The sequence below is a fragment of the Choloepus didactylus genome, chromosome 2, assembly GCF_015220235.1.
Source record: "Choloepus didactylus isolate mChoDid1 chromosome 2, mChoDid1.pri, whole genome shotgun sequence".
NCBI classification, from domain to species: Eukaryota; Metazoa; Chordata; class Mammalia; order Pilosa; family Megalonychidae; genus Choloepus; species Choloepus didactylus.
This window is the reverse complement of record NC_051308.1, coordinates 122,913,743-122,929,371: the sequence shown is the minus strand read 5'-3', so window position 1 is coordinate 122,929,371 and position 15,629 is coordinate 122,913,743. Positions and strand designations below refer to the sequence as shown.

The 15,629-nt window shown below is 45.8% G+C and overlaps 1 protein-coding gene across 3 annotated transcripts in view; it reads right to left on the bottom strand.

Moving 5' to 3' along the window:
- The window catches only part of IGSF3 (immunoglobulin superfamily member 3), a 109,454-nt gene extending 96,524 nt beyond the window's left edge, over positions 1 to 12,930 (bottom strand). For 2 of the 3 annotated variants that reach the window (XM_037826278.1, XM_037826280.1), the window contains exons 1-2: positions 12,845 to 12,930; positions 11,494 to 12,168 (exon numbers count right to left, since the gene is read on the bottom strand). In XM_037826278.1, coding sequence (XP_037682206.1) covers positions 11,494 to 11,536 — 43 coding nt within the window. In that variant the 5' untranslated portion in view covers positions 11,537 to 12,168; positions 12,845 to 12,930. Of the gene's footprint in view, positions 1 to 11,493; positions 12,169 to 12,591; positions 12,689 to 12,844 lie in introns of those variants that run through there. The other variant, XM_037826279.1, reaches the window with a different exon arrangement.
- Between the last annotated feature and the right edge of the window lie 2,699 nt (positions 12,931 to 15,629).

Below are 15,629 nucleotides of genomic sequence, written 5' to 3'. Positions count from 1 at the left end.
CATGGTGAAACATGAGAAAACGTTTTGAAACTGTTCAGCAAATCATCTTTAAATAATGTCATAAAAGTCAGGTAAGCCTGGCATATGTTAACGAATGTATCTGCACAATCACTCCTCTAATAAACTGACAAAAGTGTTCGTCTGTGAGGCAGAATTCCCTGCAGATCAACCATCTCCAAACCAATACAAAACCACTGCCAAACAAACCCGATTAGGAAAACCATAAAGGCTTCTGGATAGAAGCATCGCCCTGTGCAGAGGCTCCTGAGAGCAGCAGCTCCTGCTTCGGGGCTATGGAAATTTCCACACGGCACGGTGGGCCTGTGGACTTAGGATATTTAGGAAGAAGAGAGAAGCACCTGGTCACTTGTGAGGTCAAGAAGAACACATGAGAAAAATGCAGATGAATACCTTCCCGGGGTTAACCACAATGTACCTACCAGAAGAAAACCGCACCACTCCAAGTGAGAGAGCAGCATCCATTAAGGACCCTGGGCTTGTCCCCAGAGCCTCCTCCCCCTTAGCTCCAAGGATACGCAGGGAGTGAGGAAGGCAGAGTATAAGATGTGAGGATGAAATCCACATCACCAACAACTCTCTCTCTCTCTCACACGCTCCCCTCACCCTGCCACATAAGGGCCCTCAGGAGAAAACTTAGTATCTGATGGAAAGTATGGGATTTTTCTATTTCTCTTTTGTTCTGGCTTCCCAGAAATTCAGAGCTAAGTATCAAATTCCCAATTCCCATAGACAGACAACATCCCCAGCAGTTAGTGAGGTCAGTTTACATATCCAGGGCTCGGAATATAAAAACTGCCTATTTTCAAGAGAAAGAATTTGCCCTTACTGCCTTCCTCCTTCACCTCTGCAATCTCCCCCTTCACTGGCATTCACTGTCTCACTCCTAAAAGTCTCTTCACAGGGGCTGCCCAGAGGATTTGTAATTTAAGGCTACTAGATGCAAGAACAAAACAGGAAGAAAAGATGCTAAGTAGTAACAAAAAAAGACTATCCTTAAGGATTAAAAAAACAGTTCCCCAAAGTCAAATTTTAAATTAATCTTTCTATTTATTAATGATTTAAAATGTATATTAGATTGGTTAACTATTTAAATGTTCACGATTTTTACTTTCAATTCTACAGTATTTGAGATAACAGAACAATGGGTGATTGTAGTAGGCATGCAAATATTTGTTGAATGAATGCATGAAAAACCTTTTTTAGTAAAGAATTATAAGTAGATTCCAAAAGAACAAGAGTTACCGCCAGTGGTCTCAGAATCGGTGGTAGCAGGTCAAACCCCGATGTTTACGAGTTAACTAGGACATGTGAATCCAACAACCATTCCTCCAAAATAGCAACTATTTTAAAAATCAGGTCTAAAGGTGAACCATCCAAGAAACCTGCTTTTTGCTCCTGAGGTTTTAGAGAAAGTCATACCAGTGACCTTGAGAAGTAACCAAGCACTTTGAAATGATAATCCTTTTATAGCAATAGCTGCTACTGCAGGGCTAGAGGGAAAAACTGCTCTTCTTCTGGGTTAAAGTCTTAAATGTTGAGCTGGTAGCAAGCAACCTTAGAAGTCATTCTAGTCCAGTTCATTCGAAATGGAGGAATCATCTGGAAATGCAGGAAAACTTCTCATTTTTTCCTAGTCTATGAAAAAACCAGAACACTTGACTGAATCAGACAAAACCAAATATTCATGGTTGTCCTCTTAACAAATTTTAAATAGGCCTCATTTTAATGCAACATAAGTTCAAAATCATAACTGAAATAGTCGATAAAATGTGTGAGTGCTTAATTTGTTAAATTTATGTGTTTTCTGGAGAAAACACCCAGAAAAGCAAGCCAATTATTCTCATTAAGTACATTAAAATTTAAGGGCAGTGTTTTTATTATGACTCTTACTCTCCTGATACAGCAAGGCAAAATTATTCTGTTATATGACCATTGAGTGAGGCACACTACTCCTCAATGCTTTCACAAATTACAGCCTCAACTAGCTATAAAATAAAGACATCAGTTCTGATATGGCCATAAAATTAGGCCTGAAAAAACAATGAAGTAAATTATCCTAAAAAATTAAATTGCTGAACAATATGTTTTGTATGATTCCATTTATGTAAGAAAAAAATATATTTTTGTGTGAGTATATGCATATATATTTATAGAAAAGGGTCTGGAAGACTATATAGTAAACCGTAAAGAACATATATCAAACTCACTAAGAAGCATGAGACAGAGTAGAGAACTTTCAGTTAACACTCCGTATTTCTGCATTGTTTGGATTTTTAACAACAGGACTATTATTCACATGTTACCTCTCAAAAAATTAAAATTCAAAAATAAAGCAAACAGATATAAGCCACCTTCTAATACTGAAGTCAGTATTTCATCACCTTTTTTTTTTTTTGTATAACTTTACCCAGAGGCATTTTATTTGCTGACTTAAATTATTACTTAATTCAAATCAATTCTTCAGTGAAAAATCAAGATTTCTTGACAGGGGTGGTACACCTAACAGATTGTGAAATTTCCTTCCCTGGAAGTCTTAAAAAAAAAAAAAAAAGCACAGCCTGTACCTGGCCAGGATAGGGTAGGTGTGGTTTGACCTGTAGCAAAAGGCCATTGCTCAACTTCAAGTCTCCAGTTTCTCTTCCTACTGAAAGTCTTTCTGAGCAAAGTCAAGCAAGGTCACCAATCCACCATTAATGGGCAAACACCAGCTAGGGGATCCAAGGTCCCTAGGGCTCCTTGGGGTCCAGGAGCTGGCCACCTGCGAGATTTCAAACATCAGAACAATAAAGACACTCCATAAATTGCAAATGCAGGGCTGAGATCCCTAACCGGTGAGGCTAAGTGTGTGCTTTAGGAAACATTAGCAACCCGGAGCACCAAACTCTTCTTGCTTTGGAGCTGAATTATCTCAAGTGTGAACGATCATACTGGTTATCACGTAGGAAAAGCAGATTAATTACTACTTAATAAATGGTGTCTGTCTGGGAGACAAAAGATTTCACAATGTGGCACTTTTGGGGTGGGAGAGAGGTTAAAATAAGCCCTTGAGGAGTGAAAGTCAGAAGCCTGCCCTGGGCTCATGGCTTGGCATCATGACCACCAAAGGCACAGGGGTGATCAGGGCCCTGCGGGGAGCACAGACCAGGTCCTCAGTGCAGACACAAAGCAGGAGGCACCACACTGTACTCAGGAATATCAGAAAACAGTGTTTCCAATAAAAACAGAATTAATTACACAAAAACAACAACTTAAGGCAAGCCTGACCAAACTCTACTGCATCAAAAAAATCAAAGTCAGAACATGCAACTGGTTACATATTTTTTTTTTTCCTGTTTTAATAAAGGGAAGCCCAAGCTGGGGGAGGGCGACCTGAAAGGTGATGAGAGGAAGGCATCACTAGAAGACTGAGAACTAAGTTCTTTGAGTCCGCAGTCAGAATGTGTTTGCTCTGGTTATGTCGTGATGGATACACAAAAGCTCCCCCTTAGGTACATCTCTGGACTCCCCACCCTCAGAAAATGCCAATCACCTTCCCTGACCACTTCTCCTAGCAACACTGGGAAACTTGCATGATTCTCTGCTGGGAATCTTGTCCCCGAGTGGTCCTCCAGGACACCCACTTACAGCTCTCTGGTATCTTCCATCTGCCTCTGGCCCAAATCCCTGGCCCTCACACCGACGTGACTGCTCCAATTCCTACCAACCACCACCTTTGGGCCCCCACCCATGGACACTCAAGCTTCTCCATGGCTTTAGAAGTCTTCTCAAAGCACTCTGATGTGCTAAGGGTGTTCTCCACCCTGCAACTCTGCCAGAACATCACTCTTCTGTTACTTTAAATGTGCCTAAAATGCCAGCTTTTCCAGGAGGCCTTTCCAGATTGACCACTTGCAAGCTACACCAACCTCACCTGTCTCCCAGAGAAAAAACACCCTTCACTCCTACTAAACTGAAAAAGGACAAACTTGCTTTGCCTCCCCTCTCCCAGTAGACACATATGTCAGTGTCTTCCTGTCCATTTGAAACTGATTCACCGTTTGTTTTACTGCTGGCCTTAGATTTCCACCCCTTAGAGGGCAGGAACCACGGTTATGTTCACTTGGATGCCAGGGAATAGGATATTTCAGTGAATTTAATTAGAGAGTTAATAGAGGGTTAACTTTGCTTCAACTCTCATTATTATAAAGCCTATTCTAAAGCCTTTCAAAATACATCTGACCACTTTCCAGCCTGGGTAGAGTTAATATAATTTAATCTTTGATTCGGGATGTTGCAGTGCCCCAGGCTCCCGATTCTCTTCTGCTACTATAATTATAAATGTGCAAGATGTAAAGACTGGGCTGACAATTGCTTGGAAGCTCATTTCTAGAAAAAATTCTTGCTACTACATCTTGTGATTTTTGCCCTTCTGAAAGTGGAGTGCAAACATAAAAACAAAATCCCACTTAACTAAGGATTCCAGTTAAGGGAGGCTCGTTGTCACAGTCTTTAAGTGCCTGCCACTGAGGCCCCCGATTAGTCACTTAATAAAGGGCTCTTGGTGAGGGAATTTGGCAGCATGTGATTTTCTACATATATAAGCTTGATTTTGATGCAACCACTTATTTCTTTGAAAATCAGGGTGGGGCATTCACATGCAGGTGTCATAATTTTCTGTAAGTTAAAAACCTTCCCTTTACAAGGAAGAGTGGTGCTCACTTTGAAGCAGTAGAAAATCAGGTATCCAATAATGGCAACTGAGGACACTCCCAAAAGAACCTAAAACTATTCACTAAGGAACCATAACTCAAGATGCCCAGAGTGCCCAAAGCTGAGGACCATGGGACAACTGCAACTGGAGCTACATCCTCTAGTTCCCTGGCCTGGGCCAGTGGAAATGGTCTGCCTGAGCTCCGGAAAATAAAAGTCCAAGCCTAGGTGGCAAACTCACTGTAATCTAAGTCAATTCTCTGGGTCCGGCAACATCCCCCCTGGGATGGTCCTAGTTCGGGTTTGCTAATGCTACCTGGATGCAAAACACCAGAAATGGATTGGCTTTTATAAAGGGGTTTATTTAGTTACAAAGTTACAGTCTTAAGGCCACAAAGTATCCAAGGTAACTCATCAACAGTCGGGTACCTTCACTGAAGGATGGCCATTGGTGTCTGGAAAACCTGTTAGCTTGGAAGGCACGCTGGTGTCCACTTGCTCCCAGGTTGTGTTTCAAAATGGTGTTCTCCAAAGTGTTGCTCTTGGGGCATTTTGTCCTCTCTTAGCTGCAGCCCCTCTTCAAAACGTCACTCTCAGTTGCTCTGTCTTGGCTGAAGCTTCGAGCTCCTTCTGTCCGAGCAGTTATATAGGGCTCTAGTAAGCTAATCAAGGCCCATGCTGAATGGGCAGGGCCACACCTTCATGGAAATTATCCAATCAGTTATTCACCTACAATTGGGTGGGTCGCATCTCCATGGAAACACTCAATCACAGAATTCCAATCTAATCAACACTAATACATCTGCCCCCACAAGACTGCATCAAAGAATATGGCTTTTGGCGGGACATAAATGTCACCAAACTAGCACAGTCCTTAAAACCACTGGCTGTCTTTTTCTCCAGTCTTTAAAGCACCACGAGTGCTGCCACGGGTGCACTGTTAGGACGCTGACTAGGAATGCAGTGTCCTCCCCATCCAAATCCTGCCCAGCGTGGAAAGCCCAGTAGATGTCCTCTCCCACAATGCCTTTCCCCCAAACCACCACCTACACCTTACTTTGCAGGGATCCATGTGAACTTGGGAAAAAATGAAATCTTTATGTTTACTAACCTCCTACTGAGCTTTAACGATTCCTTTAATTATGAATGTTGGCAACCAACAAGTAGCATTTCCAGTACCTGTGACTTTCCACCTCAGAAATCACACATACTTTCATATCACATCACAGCTGATGCAGACACCTCAAAATACCATTTACACTCATCACCACTTCAAAATAACAGTAATTGTTAGACCTGCTGTGAGATCTTATTTAATGTGTTATTAAAGAAACATATTGCTATATCACAAATTTGATAGCTGTATTTCAATAAAATAAATTTCCCTTATCATCTTATGTATTTTATTTTACACATTTAAAAACATGCTAAGAAGGGTTCTAGAGGCTTCACCAGACTGCCAAAAGGACCTATGGCAATAAAAAGGTTAAGAACTCCTGTTTGGTAACCTGAGTAAGGACTCGGGCTCTACAATCAAACAAAGTGGTTTTAAACTCAGATTCTGCCAATTTCTAGCTCTTTTTCCTTTGAGCGAAATTACTTACTATCCCCGAGCCTTGAATTTCCTCATCTTATCGATGGCACATAATAAGCAGCATAAACATTACAGTATTTACTTTTAAACCCTGAACATTGAGTGTTTACATGCTGATTTATGTTGCTTTCCGTATAAAAACTATGGGTTCATGTAGCTCACACCTTCCCAAAAAAGGCTCCTTGGAGTCCCGGGGCTGGAACTCACACTTACCGAGGGGCAGCTTGTTAGGTGAAAGAACATAGGATTTGGAACCAAATGGTCCTGGTTTTAAAGCCTGTCGCCTGCTCTGTCCCTTACTGGTTATGTGACTATGGCAGAGACTAGTAACTGTTCCTCAAAATCTGTTCTCTCCTTCCCCTACAATAATGGAAGGAACGCCTAGCTTTTAGCTGGGCACATGGTCACCCAGAATAAGGCAAGCATTTCCCAGCCTCTCTTTCAGCTAAGCAGGGTCATGTAACCAAGTTCCAGCCAGTGGGGATATAAGCAGAAGTGATGAGTGCCACTTCCAGAAGTATCCTTAAATTAAGAAGGCCTCCCCTTCACCACCTCTTTTCCTCTTTCCTGATAGCTGGAGCCAGGACAGCCACCTTGGACCATGAGATGACCTTGGGAAAGGAGGCCATGTACATGGAACGAGCTGGAAGGAGCCAGGGTCCCTAACATCAGGGAGCGCCATATCAACCTAATATAGTAATCTACCTTAGGCAAGTTACTTAATCTCCCTGGACCTCAATTTCCCCATCTATAAAAAAGGCAATAATACAAAGTATTTACCCTGCAGGATTGTTTTGAGGACTGAATAAGATAGGGTTTGGCTCACAATAAGGGCTAGAGTTAGGAGAGCTGTATTATTGTTATCCTTCTCTTGCTGCAATGACAAATGCAGGAGACAGAAACCTCTTAACACAGCCCTGGGTGTCCAGGGATGGCTCAACGATTCTCACAGTTAAAGGCCATCCTAGCTGGTCTAGTCCTCCTGGAAAGAATTCCTTTCTCCAGCACCCTTATCAAATGGTCCCCAGGAAAGGGAAATTCACTACGTCTGGGACAACCATGGGGGCAGGTCATCCATAAATCACAATCCTCCCCTTCCTCCTTCAGAACCACTTCCCTGATCACCCAAACCACACCACTTCTCTCCTCTGTCTCCTTCCTTTCTATTCTGCCTTCGATCGCCTCAGTCCTACCTCTGAGCTCACTCAACAGTACATCAAAGTTTCTTTCAATCTTTTTGGAAGCACCATCTGGCCTCTCCCCCTAAGAAGTCTTCCCCAACTAACTGGGAAGTAAGTGATCACCTCCTCATCAAACAAAAGACTTCCCAAACTCTACAAATGAGTTTCTCTCTACTGGAGGAAAATGCAAATATCTTTAGCAATCTTCAGGTTTCTCCTGTGTTGATCTAGAGATGTCTCAGTCACCAACATTTTTCACAGCTAACAAACACTTTTAAAGCCATTTCATCTTGTCTGCAACATCAGTGCTGGTCTGGGAGGCATAAATCTTCATGAACCACGCAAAATCGAAATTTGCTTTATGTGTCTAAACCATATATTCATCTTCCCTGAGCTTTCCCTTTCTGTTCTTGCAGACACAAATCCTACTCTGTCTCTCCTATGTTACTGTTGTCTTTCCATGTCACTGTCATTCACACAGGCTGCTCCCAGGCACAGCCCAACAACCTTCTCCTCTCCATCCTCATCCCCTCTTTTTCACATTTGTACCATTTTCCACACTCATGCCACATCCACACTTGCCCCAAATGTCTCTGCTATCTCCCACTTCTCCAGTTCTACCCCACACTCAGTAGTGGAGACTTTATCTTCCTGGACAAACCAGGCCTCGGCTAGAGGCTACGGAGGCTCTGGAAGTGGAAAAGGGTGGCCATGGCAGCCAATGGCTCCCAGGTTGTGTGGGGGGGCTGCGAAAGAGGAAACAAGACACAGTGGTCAAGAGGGCAGATACAAAGCCACATAGCTTTAGCAGGACAGGGACAAGAGCAGGAATCAGTGTCCAGAGAGGCAGAAAAAGGAACCTGATACAAATTCTAGACACTGGCCAAGGAAGGGAGCAGAAAAGCACAGCTCTAGTGATGTCGAGAGAGTTGCAAACGCGTCAAGATTTACCCTGCATACTCCCCTCACATACTGTCACAGGTTTTCTAACTCAAATTGTCCATTCTGAAGGCTGGCACCTGTATCAGTCTCATTTTGCAGAGCACTTAGACTTATTCTACTTTTTACAAATGTTGGGGATTGAATCATGTTTCACACACACACACACACACACACACACACAAAATATATATATATATATATATATATATATATATATATGTTCAGGTCCCAACCCCTGGTCTGTGGCTGTGAACCCATTTGTAAATATGCCCTTTGAAGAAGTTATCAGTTAAGTGGTGACCAAACTAACGAGAGCAGGGCTTAGTCTAATATGGCTGAAGTACTTACTATAAGCAAAGGAAATTGGATATGAGAGAGAAAAGCCACAGGGAGCAGCCAGAAGCCGAAGTCATTGGAACCCAGAGGAGAAAGGAGAAGACACCGCCATGTGTACTGCCATATGACTGAAGATCACAGCAGCTAGCACAAGAATGCCACAGTCTTCAGGGTGAAAGCATCACCTTGCTGACCCGTTGATTTGGGACTCATCCTAGCCTCAGAACAATGAGCCAATAAATTCCCACTGTTTAAGCCAACCCATTGCAAGGTATTTGTTTTAGCAGCAAGGAAACTAAAACAACAAGACTGTATTGCAGGTGTGTGACCCACATGGGCATAAAACCTTGGGATTCTTTGCTATTTTAAATTCGCATTACACATTCACTCCAGTATACATTAATTCACATTGCACAGCAAGAATGCCAATGCATCCATCAGACCACACCAGACTCCAGGTAGTAAATAAGAACCCAACGTGGGTTTTGTTCCTTCCCCAAACACCTTCTGCTTCTCCAAGGTTAAGAAAGTGGCAGCAAAGCTCCCCTCCCTGCACCATGCTGAAAACCATCAAGTGAGGAAAAAAGATGAGGTTCTGCCAGTGGGGTTCAAAATCAGGCAGAGATTAATATGCATGCCCACAGTTCCAAGTCTTCCCCCTTTTGCCCATGACTGGCCTTCTGCCACCATTCCCTTTTAATGCCACCCTGACACTCATTTTCCTCCATGATCCCGCATGGAGGGTGCAGGAGGAAGAGGGTGACACTCCTGGTGCCAGGGCCTGAGCTCCTCTCCCCAGAGAGGCCCAGAAGGCGCACGGCACATGGCAAGGGCACCAGCAGCCAGCCTTGCATTTCTTGAACAGCCAGAAGAAACAAAAGGCACCAATGTCACATTTCCCTGTTTTCCCGTTGGTCGTTCTTTTTTCTGTCCTCAACTCTACCCTTCCACTTATCCCTTCCCACCCCCCACATCCCCGCCTTAGCCACACCCCATCCCACACCCAAACTTCCCAGAAGTCTTTCCTTGTTTGTGTCCTCTTATTTCACATGAATCACTAATTACTGATTTAAACCCAGACACTAAGTGAATGACAAATTCAGTATAACAAATACCGATGGAGTGTTTAGGGCTGGTGAATGGAGGACTACCTGCCGTCTTGACTACCTGAACACACAGGAGACACAGGGACACTGGACCCCCACCCACAACTGGGCAGAAGAATGACTAAATTTGCTGCCAGATGGGGGGTGGGGGGTTGTGGGGCTGGAGAAGTGAGGAAGAGACTATGGTTGGGGGCTGGCACTAATGAACTCAAACTCAGTTCCAGGATGGAATGACCTGGGTGAGCTAAAAAAAAAAAAAAAAAAAAAAAGACTGATGGCTGGATCCCACTCCCAGGGAATCATCTGATTTAACTGGTCTGAGTTTGTGGCATGGACATCAGGATTTTTAAAGGCTCTCTCATTGATTCCAATGTGTGCCAAAGTTTGAGAACCACCGATTTAGCAATTTATTATGTGTTCCAGACATTATCCTAGGTAGTCAAGATGCTTAGAACATATTCATTCATTGTCATGACAGCCCTCAGAGGTATCACCCCATTTTACTGAGACTCGGATATCAATTGTGTTGAGGCTGAGATTTGAACTCAGGTCCTCTAACTCCAAAGTTCATTCTCTTTCCAGACTTCCACACATTCTCTTGCAAGAGTATAGGCAAGGCATGAAGGCAACCTCCACTGCCAACAGATCACATGAATTCCATAAGTGCAAGACACCTAGATTTGGAGAGGCAAAAACCACTGATAACAGTGATACCTTCTAAATTCAGAGGAACAAGCCATGGGGGGGGGGGTGTTGTGTGCTCACGTGTGAGGTTTGAGGAGATGGGGAGATAGGATACAACTAATCCTGGCTAGGAAGCGTATCCTAGACCCAAGATGTGTTCTAAAATACCATACTTAAGATGGTGCTCAATGGCACAAAATGTATTTTGGAACAGGCGAATGAATGAGTATTGGAGAGGGAGCCCTTAAAAGAGGTAAAAGGGTTCACCAATCAGAGCCACAGTTTCCACTTCCCACTCTGAGCATTCTGACCTTCCACGGGGGCATAAAAACCAATCCTAAGACACCTCCTACCAGACAACTTCAATGTCTCCAGTCTCTCTTCCTCCCAGAACTATGTTCTGAGCTTTTCTTATGAGAGGAGCCTATGACTAGTGCCCACAAACATTCTTAGTCTACAGGCCAGTTAAAAGGGCAAAGCATTCCTTCAACACCCTGTCCTACCCACTCACCCTTCTCCCTCAAAAATAAATCACCATCATTATCACCAAACCAGCTTTCCCAACATAGTGGGGATAGTATTGCCAATTCCAATTAGGAATTGATGACACTGGAACATCCATGCTTGTAACACTAAAAGCTACTAGCCCACAATCCACACTGTCCTCCCATGCAGATGGGAGGCCTCACCCCAAAATACGTGACAGACACTTCAAGGACAGCAAATGTTTGTTCTTAAAGATTGCAAACAATGATACACCATTCATTCTGGGTCAGAAACGGACCTCTTGGGATTCTCCTCCAACCTGTGACACACACACCAGCTGCCTCCTGGTGTCCCCCAAAGCCTAGCGTTAATGGGAAAGAACCACAAGGAATTACAGGAACCAGTGGCAGGTTAAACTTTCACATCGATCGCACTGATAAGCAGAGCTACTTACCCAGCGCCACCAGACAGCTCAGCACCAGGAAAAAGCACTTCATGTCGGCAGCTGAGAAGAGACACAACACAGGGCACTTCCTCTTCTCCCAGGGCTTAATCTCTCCTTTCTTAATCTCTCATTTCTGATGACCCACTTATAGCTCCAGAGGATGGTTTTGGAAAAAGAATTTAACTAAGAAGAGGAAACAGGTTAAAGAGAAGACATCAGCAGGAGGGGGATAGAGGGGGCAGCCTGTGTGAAACTTCCCTATGCTAAAGGAAGGGTCCACACCAATTCAGAAGGGGCTTTAGGCTTCTGCCACATCGTGTGCACTGCGGTTTCCACTGAAGTGTAGATTGTGGTGGATTAATCCTCAAAGAAAAGGGTTAAAAAAAAGAGTCTGAGAAAATCCCTTCATCCACTGATTATACAGAAATGTCCTTGGCTTCCCAGTGAAGGTGTCTGGAATCTCCCTCATTTGGATTCCCTGGAGGGAACAGGGTGGATTTTGTCAAAACCTCTGACAGCCAAATCACCCGGGCTGGCGTCGACTGTTTGGCTTTCTTCATCAAAAAGTCCGTCTCCATCCATGGTGGTAGGTCAGAGCTGCCAACTGCCCCAGACCTGCCCAGGACGCGAGAAGCAAGTTGGCGTTCGGCAGCCTTGCAGCGGTCCCACAATGCCAGCAGATTTCTAAAACAAACACAGAGATTTATCAAAAGCAAACATACCCGCCGCAAAACCTAGAGAGGCAGAGCGCCGAGCTGGTCCGAACATCTGGGTCCCGTTCCTGGACCAGAAGAGTCATCCTGTGCATTCTGACCTTGGGCAAGTCGTTGCATTTCCCTCAGCCTCAGTTTCCCTACCCAGAGCCAGACAACTGTGGGAAGACCGATTGTTCCTGAAACACTTTCACCAAACGCTTCACTCCTGGGAATTCCTTTTGCCTCCTACTGAGCCCCAGAGCCGCGGGTGGCCCCACCCTCCGCGGAGGCAAATCGAGAAGGGACTCACTCCGAGGTGGAACCATGACTCCTGGGTCCCACCCCCGGCCCCCGCCCCAAACGTGGGTGCTCTGCGCGCGCTGCGTCCCAGGTGGCCCCGCTATTGTTTTACCTTCCCGGGTGTTTATTTTTCGCTGATTGTAAAGAAAGGAGACCGGGTGAGACGGGCGCCAAGGACTCAGCTTTCCGCGGTCAGGGTGGCTTCGCCGCGCGCCCAACCCGGCAAGGGAAAGGGTCTCGGGCCCGACCCCAAGCGGAGCCGGCGCCGGGCCGGCCGCCCCTCCTCGCCTCCCTGCCCTGGGCTCCCGGCTGCCGTAGCTGCCGCTCCTTCCCCAGCGCCGCGCGCGTCCCCACCGGACACTGACCTCGTCCTCGACCCTTTCTCTCCGCACGTCCGTCAGGCTCTCGGTCGGTCGGTCCCGGCGCACGCCCCTGGGGACGCGCCGCTTCCTCCCTCTCCCGCAACGGCACCAGCAGCCGCGCTCCGGCCCCTCCCAAGTCCCCGCCCCCTCCAGCTCCAGCCGGGCCGGCGGCACCCGGGCGAGTGGGGCGCGAGGCGAGGGCGGCGGCCTCTGCGAGCGGTGCCGCCCCCGGCCCCGCCCCTTCCCGCCGCCCTCGGAGACGCGGGGCCAGACGGGGGTACCTGCCGGGGGCGAGGCGAACCCGCGGACCCGGGCAGAGCTGGCACGTGGGCTGGGCAGCCCGAAAGTTAATCAGGGCTTCACGCGCAGGCTCCGGGGCCTTCAGCTACATGCACAGGCCCTTCCCAAAGCCCAGCAAAGGACCCACGAGCCACGAAGAGGGAGGCACAAGAGCGCGTCCTATCTCCGGGAAACAAAAACAAAGCCCTTTGCAGGACAATTGAATCTGTTCCTATAATGGAACCCCATATTGCGCTTCACTGTAGGAGAGAATTTGCTGGAAGTTGAGAGTATGGAATCTAGAAAAAGCTTGGGTTCTCACCCGGGTTCCTTCACTTTCTAGCTGCACACCTTGGCCGGGTTGGGTAACCTCTCCGTGCCTCAATTTACCCACCTTTTAATTGGGGATTAATCCCTACTTAATAGGATTGTGAGAGATGTGTGTGACATACTTGTGAAGCAGTTAGAATGGTGCCTGGCACATCAGAAGCACTCTGTAAATGTAAGCTATTTTTATTTTATGAGGTCCTGCCCTATCCAAGCAAATGCATTTTCATTCATTCAGTATTTATCAAGCAGGCACCATGTTCTGGGCAGACACCCTGCTAGGCCCTGGGGGTACAAGGTGACCAAGACCGAATAAGATAGTCCTGCCCTCATGGAGTGTGTAGTCTACTTGGGAGACACAATAAAACAGGAAGGACAGGAAGAGTAGAGTGTTGAGGGTGCACAAGCATGCAGGGGCCCCAACCCTGTGTTACGTGGGCGGTGAAGGTAGGGAGGGGAGTTCCATAGTCAGGTCAGATCCAGTCAGGGAAGGCTTTTCAGAGGAAATGAGAACTAGGAAGAAGGAGGTAATAGAGGAAGAAAGAGAGAGGAGGGACAGAAGGAGTCACAGGCCTGGAAACACCACCTGTGAAGGCCCAGAGAAGAGAGAGAGAGGCAGACAGACAGACAGACAGACATCTAGTTGGAGGACCAGAAAGCTTTGTTGGTCCCAAACTAACTGTAAGAAAGACGTGGCAAGAAATGAGCCCAGAGAAGAAAGCAATTATCAGAACCTGGAGGGCTCTGTATTGTGTGTGAAGGGTTTGGACTTTAGCTGAAGGCCATTAGAGTAGCCTCTGAAGTTCTCAAGAAGGGTACGGTTACCAGATGAGCATTTTAGAAAGAACACTCTGGCCTGGATGTGGAGGATAGATGGGAGAGGAGCTCTATAGGAGGCTGGAAGGGTGGAGGGGGTGCAGAGAACCCAGACAAGAGATGATGATGGGTAGAACCCCAGAAGTAGCAAGAGGCAGGGAGAGAAATGAGCAGGTCCTCTTGATGTTGGGGGGCAGTCTCAGTGGAATGCCAGGTTGAGGGTGAGGAATGAGGCAGAGAAACTAGGTCCAGTCTCTACAACCTAGATCATGATACAGGTTTGATTTTGAAAGCCCACAAGACATCCAAGTAAAGATGTCCAAAATGCAAGAGGGATGGTGGTGGAGTCAGAACTCAGAGAGGGGCTATGGGTTTGTGAGGTGTTTTTCACCCTATTGGATAGTAGGGCAGTGAAAGGATTTAGTGAAGGAATATACAGATGATTCACTTAAACAAATGAATACCCACAATGTGCAGGGCAATGAAAAACATGCTCTGGGGGATGCAAAGATAATTAAGGGGTCTTATTTGCCCTCACCCCACCTGCTAAACTGCAAATTCCTTAAGAGGAGAGTCTATGGTTTAATTATCATTTATCCCAAACAACTCTTGGCATTGTGAACTGCATGTAGTAGTTGCACAATAAATACTTCCATTGTGTTGAATTAAATGTTCAGCACATATTCAAAGTGTTGTATTGAAAAAGTCATCTCTTGTGCCTTAAACATTACCTCTTTGCACCTTACAACCCTGACTTTGGCATCTCTCACTTCTCCCTAACATAGGCTCATTCATTTATTTATTGAGGATCTACTATGTGCCAAAAAAGTCTCTGCTCTCATGGAGTTTACATGCTAATGGGAAGTACAGAAAATAAAGCAAATAAATATGTAACATAATATGACGTGTTCTCAAGAAAAGTAAGTAGGGTAAGGGAATAAAGTGGGGGGGTGGTGAGTGGAGGGGATGGGCAAGTGGGGGGAGGAAGGATTTTGTTCTAGGTGACTTAGGGAAGGCCTTTCAGGGAGGGTGACAGATTAAAGGGAGAGAGAAACATTGAAGATTTCTGGAGAAAGCATTCCAAGCTTAAGGGACAGCAAGTGCAAAGCCCCTTAACATGCCCGGAGAATAAAAATTGTGTTGGTGTATCTGAAATGACACGAAAAAGGAGAGGGAAGAAAGTGATCAGAGAGGTCGCCAGAGGCCAAATCCTGTAGCACCTTATAGGCCACCTTGGATTGTTCTGGCTTCTGGGGAAGGGTAGACCATTGGGAGGCAGAAATAGAGGACAGACACTGAATAGGAGGCCCTTGCAGTTGTGCAGGTGAGAGATGACAGTTGTTTGGGTTAGAGTGGTAGAGATGCA